Source organism: Ursus arctos, unplaced genomic scaffold (genome assembly GCF_023065955.2).
Source record: "Ursus arctos isolate Adak ecotype North America unplaced genomic scaffold, UrsArc2.0 scaffold_15, whole genome shotgun sequence".
Lineage (NCBI taxonomy): Eukaryota > Metazoa > Chordata > Mammalia > Carnivora > Ursidae > Ursus > Ursus arctos.
The window spans coordinates 41239473-41255785 of NW_026622819.1; the positions used below are offsets into that span (position 1 = coordinate 41239473).

Sequence of the window (16313 nt, forward strand, 5' to 3'; positions counted from 1 at the left end):
TTTCCCTGACCACCGCCAGCCCCGCTAGCTGCCTACCTCAGTGCGCTGCTGTTCCAGCACCTTCACCTTCTTCTCAGTCGCAGCCAAGGCCCCCGCCTCTGGGATCTTCCCTGCTGCCACACAAGCCTGGGGAGAACCACACAAGGACTCAGCAAAGCCTCCACGAACAGTTCTGTCAGGCACTCGGTGCTCCTCGAAGGCCTTTACCCAGGGACCCAGGCCTCAGTCTCCTGCTTCTCTACTCTGCCCACCATCCAGGACACTGCTACACATCCCAGCCATGACTAAGGCTGCTTTGGAAAGTCTATTCAGATCATTATTCCTCCTCCCCTGCCCTCCTGCCCTCTGCTCCTCTTCCCATGGCCACTTCTTCCCCGGCTCAGACTCTGTCCCTAAGGAACTGCCACCATCCCCCACCCAACATCAACCAAAAATCCTCGGACTTAGAAGGCAAGACTTATAGATTCTTTTTAACATTTTATACAATGTTTACTTAAAAAGCTTTTTAGAAAGATATGGAACACAGATGTGTCTGTGTGATCAGTACGTGTACACGTGCTTCCTAGCTCCGTCCTTCAAGAGAGCCTAATGCAGTGACACTCCAGTCTCCAGTAGCAGCGAGCACATCTAGTACCCAGATCCTGGTTTCTACATGCTGTTCTCCAACAAAAAGAGACAGGGTTCCTGAGAGAAGTGGTTGACTCCAGGGGCAGGGAAAACACAAGCAGAGTTTGGAGTATCTTGTGCCAGAAAATAAGACGGGGCTGGGGTGTCTGGGTGGCTCCGTCGGTTAGGCATCCAACTCTTGGTTTCGGCTCAGGTCATGATCTCGGGGTTGTGAGATCGAGTCCCATGTCGGGCTCTGTGCTGGGTGTGGAGCCTGCTTGAGATTCTCTCCCTCTGCCCCTTCCCCCACCTCTCTAAAATAAATAAATCTTAAAAAAAAAAAAAAAGAAAGTGCTCAATAATAATATGAAGAAGAAAAAAGGCATGTCTCATGGGCGTAGGAGACAACCTGAAAGAGCTGCCTATGGCCAAAGCTGGAACAATTTGAACAAAAATATAAATCATGGTTGTATTGGATTGTAACCAGAAGAATAAAAAAAAAAATCCTTGAGTCTGTAAGTGGTAGAAAGGAATAGCTGAATAAATAAATAAGTTGGGGGGGGCGCCTGGGTGGCTCAGTCGTTAAGCATCTGCCTTCGGCTCAGGGCGTGATCCGAGTCCTGGGATCGAGGCCCACATCAGGCTCCTCCGCTGGGAGCCTGCTTCTTCCTCTCCCACTCCCCCTGCTTATGTTCCCTCTCTCGCTGGCTGTCTCTCTCTCTGTCAAATTAATAAAATCTTTTAAAAATAAATAAATAAATAATAAATAGGTGGGGGAGAAGGGATGACTCTCCCTTACAGAAGAATTCCAATTACCGAATATAGAAGGAGCGAGGGAAATTCAAAATCTACTATGGTAATGATGACCTCTGCAGGTGAGACCCATCATGGATACTAAAATTAGTGAGAACTGTAAGGAGAAACAGGACATTTGCACAGACTTAAAGTTTCTCCTCAAAAAGAAGTATTTATTAACTACAAGGGGAAACCTGGTCCCTCTATTATGGAGAAACTGACACACACCCCCTTAGCCACACGGTCGGTGTGGACAGTGATAAGACACACTGACGTCATGTGCCCCTGCCGGATGCACCAGGAAGCGCACGGCGTCACTCCTGCGGTGCCCTCATGATCCGAGTGCACACCCTTCGCCTGATCACAGTTCGACCCTCAGGGACGCGCTACAAAATCACTGGCGGAAGATCTCCAAAGCGTCAAGCTCCTGAAAGACAAGGCGCGGCTGGGACCCGGTCACGGACTGGAGGAAGCTAAGGAAACGTGCGGTCCCGGCCTGGCGGCGCGGGCACAGAAAGTGCAGGGGCAGGACACGAGTGAGAAACTGGCGAAATCGGAACAAAGTCTATAGTTTAGTTCATAATATTGTTTATCTAGTTTTGATCAGTGAACCGCAGTTATGTAACTGGTTAGGGGGCACGGAATTCTCCGGGCTACTTTTGCAACTGTTCCACAAATCTAAAGTTATCTCAAAATAAAGTTAAAAAAAAATTTTTTTTGAACTAGGAAATGTTGGGGCGAAAGAGCAGAAGCTTTGGAGGCCAGCAGTGGAGTGCTGGCTCTCACTCCGAGGCCAGCACGAGGCCGAGACCCACACACCTTCTGGACCTTGGTACGAGATCAAAGATGGGCTCCGAAGGCCCCCAACCTCTGATAGCCTGTGGGCTTGTCAGCATTTGTCCTGGGGTCACTGCCCACATCCTCTCTATCCCCTGCCTTCCTGCACCCTTTGCACTTCCCCCCGGGGGCTCGGGGTCCGAGATGGGGGGGAGGTGGACCATGAGGGCAGAACTCGTGGGGCTCCAGTGCCCCCTGCAGGCTAAGGGCTGTCAGCACACCTCAAAACCAGGGTGGTAGGTGAGTAGGCTGGGGGAGCCCTCCAGGGGACCTCACCTTTAAGGAAGGTGGGAGACCGGCCTGCCCCTAGAAGCCTGCTACTTCCTTACAGGGCAAGGAGGAAGGGGATGGGGCTCCTGGGGGTTACACCCTTAACCTCCACAAAGAAGAGAAGAGTCAGGCCACCTGGCTGTGGGCACCAAAGCTGCCATTAAAAGTAACAGCTAACGTTCACAGGTTACCACGTGCCCAGCGCTAAACCTACGTCACAGGTATCACGTCACTGAACGCTCCCACCATCCTGTGAGGCCAGTGTTACCGCTTCCATTTTACAGAAGAAACTGAAGCCACATGGTTGGCTTACGTAACTCATCCAAGGTGGCCGTGCTGGCAAGAGGTGGGGCCAACACTCAAGCCACATGTGGCTCCAGGGGGCCGGCTCTGCCGCTGCCCGTAACACATGCCCCCCATGGGACCTTCCTCTCTGGCGGGGTGCTAAGAAGACCTGGACCTTCGGGGAGTCGAGCCACACGAGTTGACACCGAAGGGCTGGGGAAAGGGAAGAGGCCTGCCCACAGAATCCACACCCGTGGTGGCTCAGGGAACCCGCGGGAGATCAGGGGGCTCCACCAGTCACTTCCACAAGAGGAAGGCCAAGGCAGGCTCTGCCCGGAGGGGTAAATGGGGGGGAGGGAGGGGCTTCATGGGCTGGAGTTCAGAAGGCCATTTATCAGCATGCTTCTCTGCCACACCGCTGGTCCACCTGCTAGCAGGTGATGCAGGGATCCTGATGACAGGAAGTCACGTGACCTCTCCACACCTGCCACGGCTGTGTCATGGAGTAATCGCCCCGGCCCTGCCTAGCATACGTGTGGAGCAGAGATCCAAACAGGATGACAGATTTGCAAGCCCTGGGTAAGTTCCACATTGCCACATAGTAACAAGGAATTAAGTTATTAAGATAATCGCTGCCATTACATAGGTGTGGGGTTTGTTAAAAACATTGAGTCCTGCTGTGCAGCCATTAAACCCCATTAAAAGGAGAAAACACGTCAGGAAAAAGCTGGGGCTCAGCTCTGCAGGAAGGGGAAAGGCACGGACTGGGCGAGGGAGGAGAGCCAGCCCCTGCGTGGGAACTGGATGTGAGCCACAGCTGGGAGCAGCCGTGGGAAGGAGTGCCAGGCCATGGCAATGTCAGCTAACCCCCTCTTCTCTCCGGGTCAGTGGACCCAGGACACAATCCCAGGAGCTTACCAGGGTCCCCTGAGGGGCGTTCTCAACCCAACACCCTAATTCTGCCAGGAATATCTGAGATGTTGAACTGACTTTTGAGACCCACCCATCAGAGACCTTCACAAACAGGAACATGTTTAGGGAATGTGCCCAGACTGAGCGAAGGACTCGACACCACTTTCTATGAGCAGTGGCTGAAGGAACTGGAGCTACTCAGCCTGGAGAGGAGAAGGCCTGTGGGGGCCACCGAGCCGTGGTCATGGCCAGCAGCCTGAGTGTGCATGCCAGGGGATGGGATGCTGAGTGAGGGCTGAGGAGTGGAAGTTCCAGGGGCGTGAACCGTCAGGCTAAGCCAAAGAGACGCCATCTAATGAGAACCTTGTAACAGGGGAGCTGGCTGCAGCAGGAGGTGGTGAGCTCACCGCCACGGGACCCTGGTGACCGAGGATGACGTGGAAGGAGTCTCTGGGCACGTACCTGCTGCTGTCCGGCCACCCCCTTCTTGCCTGCACCTTCTATCTGTGGTGCACCTGGCTGCCCACAGGCGTCCTCTTTGCCGCAGCTCCTCAGCAACTTCTTGAGCTCCAGGTTTTCCTCCCTGGGTCAGAGGCAAACAGAGAGGTCACATTGCTGGCCCTGCGTAAAGGAGGCTGGGGTCCTCGGACATTCTACTCATCTGAAGTGTAGTTGCATCCTGGAGAAGAAGGCGGGACCCCAAAACCTGCCCTTGGGGAGAACAAAAGAAGGCATCCCTAGGTCCCTTTGCTGGCAATCTGGGCTTCTCTAGAAGTCTCTGGTCATCAACAGCAGGGTTTCCCATTTGTGGGAGGTCTGCACACATGAGATCTCCAGGATGCATCCAAACCTGCATTAAACGACCCTGATCGAGTTCCAGGGAAAAAGTTACACCTTTTCCAATCAGCTTCAAACCTCCTGTGTAGAGCGTGGGAACAGTCTCACCCGAGGCTAACAGGTCTGGAGCTCTCCTCCAGGACATGCTGGTCTGCCTTGTTCACAGGGAGAGGGCAGGCTTCAGGCTCAGAGCCCCCTGTGGGCCACGGCACTTTGCCAGAACTTAGTAAAACCCCTCCATGTTCACTGTATTTATTGTTGGGGCTGTCTTCTATTGATTGCAGGTAATGCTGTTTTCTATTAACTCCAAGTTTTATTTATTCTGTTAACTGCATGTTTTCTTTATCATAATTTTAAGTAAAAACATGATTCAAATAAAAGCAAATTCTTAAACCAATAAGGTAGGTGACATAGGACATAATAAAAAGAGTTGATGTGGGTTCAGGTATGACTGAACTAGGGAAAATATTTATGTTGTATTTGCCAGCTAAGTTTCCATGTCATAATAGAAAAACGGAGAAGTCAAGTGGCTTTCCAAAGGTCACACAGCAGGGACTTGCACTCTTGCCTTCTAGCCATGAGTCTTTCCTCCAGCCTGGGGTCTCAGATCCATGAATGGAGTCATTATGGCTCTGAAACTCCCAACTGTTTGGCCCTCTGGAAATAAATAAATATATGCTGACTCCAAATGGCACAGTGACTCCGTAGTTACACGCCTTACTCTCTGGGACTCAGTCTCCCCCTCAGCACAGTGCGGGGTCTGACCCGCATAATCTCGAAGGGCCCTTCAAACGCGGACAGTCAAGAGAGTGTTTCTCAAGTATGATCCCGGGTCTACCTACATCGTAATCCCAGAGGTCTTTGGGAAAATGCCTAGGCCTGCTTCACACCCACTGAATCAGGATCTCAGCAGAGGAGGGAGGGGTGGGAGTGTGAACGTGTAATGCCTTCCCTGACCCTCAGGGATCCTGGGGAGTCAGAGAGCCAGGAGGCAAATGAGGGAGCCCTGACTGTTAGCAGGAAAACAGCGGGACACTGCTGGATGGTGACCAGCAGAGGGCAGCAAAGCCCTGAGCCCTCGCCCGCTGCTAACAGGCTAAGGGAGCAAGTTCCCACGGAAGGAGTGCAATTTGTACAGACCCTCTTCTGAGGCTCTTAAGACACTCTAGAACGATATTAAAAGGGCCAGAGAAGGTACCCAAAGAGAAGGACCAAGGGACCTGACATCCACAGCCTCAGAGCCCTCAGCCCTCCGTCCAGAAAACGGTGCCAGGCACTACCCCTCTCCTCCTGCCCGTCTGACTCCTGGCTCCTGAGGAGCTTGGACTTACCGCAGCCTCTCAGCAGCCTGATCCCGCTGTTCCAGGCCCTTGTCCAGCTTGGCCTTCAGGGCCTCATTCTCCTTCCGAAGCTGCTCACACAGGGTCTGCAAGGCAGAGAGGCAGACGGGGGGGGGCAAGGTGAGGGAAGGGGTGCATCCCAAATGTAGTTTGATGATGGAGGACAGGGGAGGGGCCATAGCCACACCAGGTCCCAACACATTATCCTCTTTGCATGGCTTCAGCCAGTCCCTCTCAGGACAGCTGGGAACCCAGGTGCTGGGCCCATGCGGGCTCCTCTATGCATCCTCTCCCTCAGAGCCAGCCATGAGGATGCCTGACCAAGAATCAGCCACAGGGCCTTCTGGTCTAGCTAGGCAGAGGGCTCTGCCCCTCCTCCTCTTCCACTGCTGTCCCCACAGTGTAGAACACTCTTCCTCACCAGGCCTCCCCCAGCTGACTTCTACTCCTGCTTCAGGTCTCAGCCTAAACATCGCTTTGTCAGAGAAGTCCTCCCCGACTCCCCTACCTCGGGTGAGTGAGGCCACTGCATTATCCTTGCTCACAGCCCCTGCTCTCACCCTGCTTAGGACTTGTGATGAGTACAGCTGAAGAACCACCAGTCTGTGAGCGCCTGGAGGCCCAGGACCCCCTCCCCACTCTCCCAGCTCCGGACCTAGCACAGCCAACACTTAACTCTGCTGAAGGCCGGCCCGACCGCGTGACTGAGCGGCCCAGTGAAGGAAAGAGTGCGTGAGGAGCAGAGTCCTAGCAGGCCTGTGAGCCAGTCAATCTGGAGACCGTCAGAGGCTTCGGTGTGGTCAGACGACAAGGCAGGGCATTCGGTCAAGACCTCAGCAAGCTCTCAGGTGCGGCCTGGGCTTGCCTCACGTCTGAGACAGTTCCCTCCTCTCCGCATGGGGACAATGGTTCCTCTCTGCCTCCTTTACAAACAAGACCCTGTGGCCTGCCAGTCCCCTGATGCTATCTGAGGGTTCCTGCTGGGAGCACAGCGAGGTGGGGAGGGGGGCATGGAAGATGGGACGGCCAGGCCCAGGGCCTCACGGACGGGGAGGGCAGGGGGTGCCGCCAAGGAATGTGATGCACATGTCGCTACGAAGTTACTCTTCCGACAAATACTTGGTGAGCACCTAGTGCGCGTCACGTCCACAGCCAGTGCCCTTCCACTCGCTGCCTCGTGAGAGCCTCACGGCTTCCCCAAAGCAGCTTAACTCATCTCTGTTTTAAAAGCGGGCCGGGGCAGGTGACGTGATTTGCATGAGGTTGCACAGCTGCTAAGTATCACCACTGGGATTACAGCCCATGTGGCAGACCTAAACTGGGGTGCCCCCCCCGCCACGCCGCAGGCGCAGAGGGGAGGGCAGGCCTGTAGCTGGGCTGGCGTACAGCTGCTGGTAATCACCGCCTCCACCTGCTCCCTTCCGTTTCCAAGTCCCGGGCTCTCCGAGATCACCTGGCTACTCCTGGCCCACGAGAGTGAGCAGCAGCGACACGCGTTCACTTCCGGGCTGGCCCAGGCACGATTTTCTGGTCGCTCTCCCCTGTGGCTGCCTCACACCCAAAGGGCATGAGACGCCGGGGCGTCTGAGGAGCAGAAACAAGCCCCTGCCACATGGAATCTGAGGGAAAACCGTACGGTCGCCAGGGAGATTTCAGAGTTGTCTGCTTCCACAGCAAAACCTAGCCCTTTCTGACTAACACAGGGGAGACCCGGGAAGGCTGCATGGAGGAGACAGCCTGGAAATGGAGGCTGGTGGGACACCAGGGATCCGAGGCCGAGAGGACGGAAAACTACCGTAACTGGTCTGGTGTCTAGCAGAGGCCTTGCGCCATCCCTGCCTTTGACAGTGTTTGTTGAGCGAACAAAGAAACAAATCAATGCATCAATGAGGAGGAACTGGGTTAATGTGCCCCACCCACAGGCTGGGCAAATACCCAGGATGCCATGGCCCTGGGTGGGAACAGAATGTCCTGCTCCCGGTCACTAAGGGAAGGCTGGGACGAGGACTCGTGCACTGTCTACCTGCCAGTCCAGAGGGCTGTTTCCTCTGAGTCTCTGGGCAAATGCCCCGGGCACAAAACAGCCGATGGAGGGAGGAGGTCACCAAGGTCATCACCTTCCATTAAAGGGACCAAGAGAGCTTACCTGTGAGGTCATTTGATCATTCATTCAAAATCACTCACTCAAAAATGTGCACAAAACACCTGCTAAGCGCTGGACGCTGGGATCCAGCGGTGAGTATGACACGTAAGGCACCTGTCCCGCCTTGTATATTCTAGCAGGGGGCGCAGGGAAAAAAATCATACACAGAGTAGATAAGCCACCCAATAAGATAAACTTATTACAAACTATGCTAAGAGCCAAGAAGGCAACGCACACAGGAGCTTGCTACACAAAAAATGCTAGAGGTAGGCAGGACCCTCTTTTACGAGGCCTGGCGTCAATTTCAAAGCCAAACCGCTGACACTCAAAGTGATCTCACCGCACGCAGCGCACCATCTTCAGCTCCCCAGAGCTCGGTTCGGACACCTCTAAGCCTCTGTGATAGCAGAAAGACGTCTCCCTCAGCCTGGCCCCCCCAGACCCTCACAGGGTGCTCCAGTCGCTCCCCTCCACGCGCACCTCCCTCACGGTGGGATGGGAGTCCTGCGTTCTCCCTGGAGTCCTCTGCCCCGCACCTCTCTCCTCACGTCTGTCTCCAGCCCAGACGCCCCTCCTGCTCTTGTCGGTCCAGCCCTTCCCAAGGTCACACACAGCAGACTCCCCCGCCACCCCCCCATCAACGGGACCATCTTGAATGTCTGCTGACACGAATGAGATCACAGATCAGTGACAGGATGGTAACTGGCCCAGAGGGAGGAAGGAGACTTCAAGTTATACTTTGTCACTAAGGTGACAGGCACTCGGGTCCTCTTAGAGCCTCAGCTTCGCCATCTCAGAATCCTTCCCTACCCAAGGCCCTTGAGGCTAAGATCCCCTGCTCAGTGCGGACGACCGATCCCCACAAAACCCTAACAGTGACCACTTGTTATGTTTGAGGCCTCCCTGGGTGCTTCGTTAATACAGCAATCCCATGAGGGAGGCATTCCCGACTCCATGTTATTGAGAGGGACGGTGCAGGACAGAGAGGATAAGTGACCTGTCCATTATCATACAGGGGAAAAAAAAAGTCACTACTAGAACCGAGGACCATTCTATTCTAGTCCAAGGCCTGGCCTGGCCTAGGAAGGAATCTGACATCACTCCCATGGTGCAGGGAGGGTTGAGAGGGAGGTGAGGATGAGGCTTCGAGCATGGGATTTAGCACATGACAGACTGCGGTCTGAATCCCAATTCTTCCAACTCCGAGAGGCAGGGCTGCTGCCGACCTGCCCACACCCACGCCCCGGTGGTATCCCCAACCATGAGATTTGCATCGCCCACCCACATGTTCCAATTTCCTTCCTCTTCCTCGTGCCTTCCCACGACTTCCTTACCTTGCTCCCCACCCTGAACGGTAAGTCCGGAGTCAGCCCCCAACACCACCCGCCGAGGTGCCTGTGGTACCCCTGGCTTCCCAGGAAGAGCGGGGGGAGGCGCGGGGGGGGAGCACACCTGCCATCCCCGGCCCTCCTCCCAGCCGCCCTCACCTGCAGGATGGAGGTGCGCTGCTCATTCTTGTGCACTTTGGAGGCCAGCCGGTTGAACTCGAGGGCCATGCGGCCCAGGTGCGTGAAGAGCTGGCTGCGGTCCGGCTCCTCGGCGCACACGCTCAGCGTGGTCTCTAGCCGCTGCAGGTGCAGCATCAGGTTGCTGTCCTCGTGGGGCGGGGGGCCCAAGGCCTGGCGGGAGGGAAGGGCACACGGACCACTCGTCACCCGCCATTCTCCCTCGGCTTCCCCGTGCCCGTGACTCAGTTTCCCCCTGAGCCCCGCTCAGCCCAGGGAAATTCTCTAGTTACACAGGTTCCCTGTCTGGGGCTGACTCATGGGGCAGGACCTGGGACTCCCAGGCCGCGGGCTGGCTTAATAGCAGCAGGGCCACCTTCCTCCCACACCCTGGGCCTCCCTGAGCGTCTGTGGGTAAACCACTCGCCCACCAGGCCCCCGAGTCCTCCTCTACTGAAGGTACACACACTCCTCCCTTCCCCTCTACCTCACGGGGCTCCTACAAGGGTGAGCTGCCATGTGAAAGCTGCAAGCCCAGGAGAGGGGGTCACTCTATTGAGCACTGAGTCACTGGTTCAGGGACTTCTGACCCGGGAGCCATGCAAAGACCAAAGCTGCCTGACTTTTATGTCTACAGGTGTGTCTTCCGGGGAACGGTCCAAGCATTCATCGACTCCTCAGAGAACCCAAGAGTCAAAACAGAGGGTTCAGAGAGTCCCAGTCTAGTGGAGTATGTAAGAAATGAAGCAAACTGGGGGCAACATAGTCCCATCTCAATAATCAATCAGTCTATCTTTAGCCACCTCTCCTCTGTCTAGAACATTCGTACCAAAGACAATGGTGCCTTAGTTATGCCAACACCATGTCCAAGGATCCTCACTGGTACCTTATAGCTCACTGCATTGAGCCCGGCTCCCCTGCAGGGTATCTGAGGCCCCACCTTCCCCCTGCCCGAGCCTTCATGCACCAGGCCCCATGCCTCCTCAGTCTTCATTCCCGAAGTATCCCCTCTGCCCACCCTTCCCAGCCCTGCCCACGTTTCAGCTCCTCTAGCAGCCTCCCCTAAACATTTATGGAAGTCACAGATGTCAACGCCATGGGAAGCCTCAGGACTCAGGCTGAGAAACCATAGTACGGGCAGAAGGAACTTGCCCGAAGTCGCCCAGTGAGTCAGTGGCAGAGCCAGGACTGGAACGCAGGCTTCTGACTCGTGATCCAGTGCCCTGCCACACTGAGCAACCTTGTCTCTGCACTCTGCCGCCTGGAAATGCCCTACAGCCACACGGGGCGTTCAGCAGACGCTTACATAATATTGTTAGCACCTTATCCTAATAGGAGAGCTGCTTCTTCAATTCTGCATTCATCCCCCCACTGCCTCTTCCCACAAAGGGCTTGAGGTGGTGAATGCTGCTCTATTTAAGGCTCATGAACTGCTTCATCACTACGATTTCTCCCACTAGCCTGCAAGCTCCCAGGTGGCAGGGAGGCAGCCTAGGCACAGGGTGGGGCTAAGGAGGAACTTATTAACAAGATGGAACTACTGGTCCAAGGTCATAGAGTGAAATACTCTCTGAGCAGGGGCGGCGTCTCTTCTTTTTTTTTTTTTTTAAGATTTTATTTATTTATTTGAGAGAGAGAGAGATAGCCAGCGAGAGAGGGAACACAAGCAGGGGGAGTGGGAGAGGAAGAAGCAGGCTCCAGTGGAGGAGCCTGATGCGGGGCTCGATCCCAGAACGCTGGGATCACACCCTGAGCTGAAGGCAGACGCTTAACGACTGCGCCACCCAGGCGCCCCAGTGTCTCTTCTCCTTGACCAGCATCTCAGAGCCTTCGGGGATAGAGCAGAACCTTTCTGATGCTCAGACCTGCCCGAGAGGATGAGGAACCGTCACTGAGGGCGTGCTAGTGTAAGCCAGATGATCCCTTGGGGGACATTGCACTGGGGGACTGACAGATACAACATGCCACCAGTGAACTAAGGAGCAACATCTGTCCCCCAGTCCTTAGTAGGAGGAGGAAATAGAGACCACAGGGAAGAGTCAGGCCACTTACTGCCTCATAACCACCAAAAAATCTCACCAAAATATCTCAAAGTGGACACGGAGGGAGAAGGAGAAGAGGACAGGACTTAAAGACTTTTGAAGAATGTTCTAGACTTTTTGCAATGGTTCTCCACTAGGTCTGCCATTCTAAGAGAGCAGAGGAGGACACAGTTGGAATAAAGGCAGCAAGTAGGGTAAGGTATGGAACGAGAATGCTGGGTAGACACCCCCAGAGCTGGAGGAGTGTGTAGGTGGCAGTGTGTGTGTGTGTGTGTGTGTGTGTGTGCGTGCGCGCACCCCGAAGGGGAGCCCGGGAGGAACAGAGAGCCTGCACAAAAGGATCACCTGCCTCAAGCTGTTCTGGGCTTCTCTGGCCCTTTCTACTCCACCCCGGCTAGGAGCCCACAGGCCCGAAAGCTGAGTCATAGTGTGTGTCGGTGCCCAGCACAAGGCCGAGACCAGCAGGGCTGGCAGCGTGCCCAGGCTTTCTCAATGGCCGCGTGCCTGTATGGCCCCAGTCGGGGAAGTCACCAGCCAGGGATTTGCATATGTGAGCGAGAAGCACCCCCTGCTCCGGCCCCTCGTGTATCCCCAAGTGACTCCAGAGTGCCCAAGGGATCTGAGCAGATCCTGTGCCTCTCCACCAGGGCCAGGTGACTGAAACAGAGAGGAGACGTGGGATGAGCTGGGGACCCGCCATCCACTCACCGTTGTGCTTCTGGCGTGGCCGCTGCTCGCTGGGGGAGAAGTCTGCTCCTCGGCGGGGACCACTTCAAATTCAGAGGAGGTGCCCTGTACAGAAAGGGAGTTAGGGACTGCCTGAGAGAAAAACACCTCGCCCCTCCTCTGGAGCCTCGTGACAGAGCCGCGATTCATCCGGGCAGCCCCTCTGCACAGAGGCTGAGCTCACAGGGAATTCCATATCACTTCCTGTGAGACGGCAGAGCAGGATTCCCAGCGGGTCTGCCCGCACCCTACTGTGTGATCTGAGGTCACTTTCCCCTCCTTGGCCAGTTTCCTCGTCTGTAAAACAGGGATGTCGGACCAGTGACCTTGAACTGCAGCACTTTAGGCCTTGCACTTTTAAAATGTTTTCACAGATTCCATTATTTCTCAAAGCAACCTCCAGAGAGGTCAGAGGGTTATATCCCCTTTGGACAGATGAGAAAACTGAGGGCACGTCGTTAGTTCATGCAAAAGCAGGCAACACAGACAGCAGCTAGTATGGCCACCACCAAGGCAGTCCCGTGCCAGCCTTGCCAAGCCAGTTCCAGAGATCCCAGAGGAGTGGACCGCAGTAAGTCCCGAGGATACGTCAACAAATTTGGAGAGACTTTCAGGATTCACCCAAACGCAGGGTGGCCAAGGACTTCCAAACTATTCACACCTCTCAGCCGTACCAAGTAGAATGTACTGGTTGTGCAACCAATGGATAGGCCAGTGGTTCCTCTCAACCAGGACGCTGGCTCTGGGATTGCTATTAAATCTGGTCTCCAAGGACTATTCCAGCCTTCCCTCGTCCCAGGAATATGGGCAGACACGTGGAAGGATCTCTGCACTCAGCTTCGGCTGAGCCTCATGGCCACCAAGAACCCAGCTCTGGATCTCAGCCCTGCCTTGGAAAGCCTCCCTTTCACCTCCACTTCCCCAGTGGTCTGTGCGACCTTGCAACAAAAAGCTTTTCCCTCTCTAGATCTCATTGGTAGGAGGAAGACCCTATACAGTACGACCACTAGGGTCCCTTCCAGTCCTAGGATACCAAGAAACTTCTCGTGGCAAATCTGGAGAAGACACTTTCTAAGCCCCCTTGGAGAATGTGAGTTCCAGGTTACTTCTATCCCAGCACTGTGCTCGGTCAACACACGCTAGGCATTATGCAACTCAGTAGACGGGAGGAATGCCCTGTGCATCCCAGGGTCTTCCTGGTTAAGTGTTAACTATGACCTTCATTTGAAAACAGGGAAACCGAGGCCCCAGGGAGACAGAGATCAACTTGCCCGGTATCACCTAGCAAGTCAAAGCCCAAGTTTTTTGACCTCAACCGTCTCTCTCCAAGTTCTCGTATCTGCCAATGGGCCCTTGAGGTCCAGGCAACTTTCAGCCATGACTCCAAATGTAACTTACGCTGGATGGAGGTTTTTGGACCGGCCCCGGTTTGTCGCTGGGGTGTGCAGGGTCAGTGGGCGGTGCTGGGCCACCTGCATCCTTTCCTGGGGAATTGAGAACACATGGATAAGCAGCAGGAAAAGGGGGAAAGCCCAGATACCACGCCCTTGAGGACAGCCCAGGCCAAGAGTTCTCAGCATTCCCTACACAAGTCTGGGAAAATGGGAGGTGGTCCCATCAGGGCCAGTAGCCTAGGGAAATGACTGGAATGATGGGGACAGAACCTGGACAGAGAGATCATCATCTTTGGACTTGCTGGGAAAATCCCAAGGTGGTCTCTGCTCCTCGCTACCCTGGACCTGCCTCAGTGATGACAAGGGGGACACTTTATGATTGACAAAGTATTTTTATATTTATCCTCTCAGCCAATTCTCGGGACAGCTCTGTATGTCCATTTTCAAGTAAGGAAACAGGAGACAGGGAAAGGTCACCAACCGGCCCACAGTCACACAGCCAGCCCTGGCAAAATCAGGACGCAGTCTCGTCTCTCTGACCTCCTGCAGCTGCTGGAGAGTGGCTGCACATCTCACTCGGGGGGTGGGCCCAGCGCCAAGCTGGGACTCCGAAATCACTGCTGAGCGGACCAGTGGAGGCTGGAAGTCCCCACTGACCACAGCGCCGTGGACTCTGGGCTCATCGCTTTCCTCCATGTGTCCATTCAGCAAATGTAACCACCAGCCAGCGGAAGACTGGCACACGGGCCTGGGCAAAGACTAGAGGCGGGCTGCAGCAGAAGGCACCTGAGCCTCATGTGTGGGGACCTTTGCTCCCCTTGTCCCCAACCTTGCCCTGTACTCGGCAACATGCTGAGGATTGCAGGGTGACTCCGCTTAGGACTGCAAGCCTTCCTCATAGTCAACGCTTTCCTTTAAGAGACAGCGTGTGTACCTTACACCTGAAATACACTGCAGCAGGCTAACAGGAAATCCAGATTCTTCCATAGGCTTCAGCTTCCCCCGTGGTAGAATGGAAAAAGTGGGGCCAGCCCAGAGAGCTTCGGACCCACGTGCCCACTCTGAGCGACTCGAAGTAGCTGCCTGGAACTCTACGCCTGGCACACAGCAGCTGCTCATTAAAGGTCTGCTGAATACATATGCTGCTACAGATCCCGAGGCCACGTGCTGGGTGCAGGGGACTGGGAGCCATCACTAGTGTCTGCCAGGGCCTCAGCAGTGCTGAGTCACCAGCCACTTTTGGACAGAATTATTTTGAGGTCCCTTCCACGTCTGACCTTCTGAGGGACGCTGTAGACAAAAGTGGACTAGGAGGAGGGTCTGTGGCCTCAGGATCAATGGAGGAGAAGTGGGTTTCCAAATGAGAACGGAGACCACCATTCAGGATCTAGAGAGTTAGGAGTCTGGGAAAAGGCAGAGGTCCACCTAGACCCCCCTCCTACCTGTGAGCTCAGCCAGGTGGTCGAAGGAGGCCAAAGAGGGAGATGGTGGTGGGAGCAGCTCGCTGTCCTTGACCAGCTCCTCTGCCTTCTGCCGCAGTCTCGATGCTTCCATCTGGGACTCTTCCAAAAGCTCCCCTGGGGAGACGACGGGGAGCAAAGGAGTGACTCAGCTTAGTGCACCTGTTCTCCCAGCCCCACACCCCTAAGCCTGCTTCTGTGTGACTCCTGATGCTGGAGGCCCTGGACTGTGCCCCCACCATCACCCTGTGGGCTAAGCATCACACACACCATTCCAGCCCCCAAGCAGAGACGGGCCAGGTAAAGAAGGGGCCCCGCAATCAGGGAAAACAGGGTAGAGGGGAGCCAAGAACAAACTCCTGGTCTCCAGGCACTGTCCTCCTGCCCCACTCCTGCCATAACTGGCCAGGGACTCTACAGAAAGCCAGGGGCTCTCTGAGACCAGCCATCATGGCCCCTGGGGGCTACCCACAGCTTACACCCCCCAGTCAGGGGCTGCCTGAAGGGAGGAGACCTTTGGTAATACCACTACCCCTCTGGGCCTCAGTTTTCCTTCTACAAGTGGAGAATGGGAAACTCCACTCCCCCTTCCCTAATCTGCCATTCCAAGCAGACATCTGCCAAGCAAGGAGTAAGCAGTTGGAAAATCAGGGACCTATGCTCACCGCCAAAGCCTAAGGCCAGAGAAGGTGGCAGCAAAGCAAAGGGAGAGTTCTAGGGGTGTGGAGAGCAAACAGACTCTTCTGGACAGGGTATCAGTGAATCCTTCACACAGAGGAAGAGATGGCATCTGGGTCGGTTCAGTTATGGGGAGGTAAGCGGGCCTGCTCCAGGCAACGGGGACAGCTCGAGCAAAAGCCAGGACAAGAGAAATCAAGGACCTATTCCCACTTTGCTTCAAGCCAAGCTCAGCTCCCTGCTCCAACACTTGGGGACCATGCCCTTGTGGTCCTGGTGAGGCCTGCTCTCCCATTTCTGGTGCTCCCAGAAGACGAGGCCATTCTGTTTCCATGTGCACAAATTGGACCTTCCAGCTCCTCCTCCCTCCCCCACCCCACGCCTCCCTCTAGGTCCCTCGGGTATTCTGAGTCCTGCCATCATGATGCTGGGGTGCTGGAGAATCGGGGCCGGGGATGCTGGCCTCATGCTATGGAAGTGCAC

The 16313-nt window shown here is 55.2% G+C and overlaps 1 protein-coding gene across 6 annotated transcripts in view; it reads right to left on the reverse strand.

Annotated features, from left to right (window-relative positions):
- Positions 1–16313, reverse strand: part of TNIP1 (TNFAIP3 interacting protein 1) — a 43227-nt gene that overhangs the window by 11958 nt on the left and 14956 nt on the right. For all 6 annotated transcript variants that reach the window (XM_026510801.4, XM_057312273.1, XM_048224241.2 and 3 more), the window contains 7 exons: positions 15135–15269; positions 13697–13782; positions 12281–12364; positions 9513–9704; positions 5874–5968; positions 4168–4288; positions 37–126 (listed from right to left, as the gene is read on the reverse strand). In XM_026510801.4, the coding sequence (XP_026366586.1) occupies positions 37–126; positions 4168–4288; positions 5874–5968; positions 9513–9704; positions 12281–12364; positions 13697–13782; positions 15135–15269 (803 nt within the window). The remainder of the gene's footprint in view (positions 1–36; positions 127–4167; positions 4289–5873; positions 5969–9512; positions 9705–12280; positions 12365–13696; positions 13783–15134; positions 15270–16313) is intronic.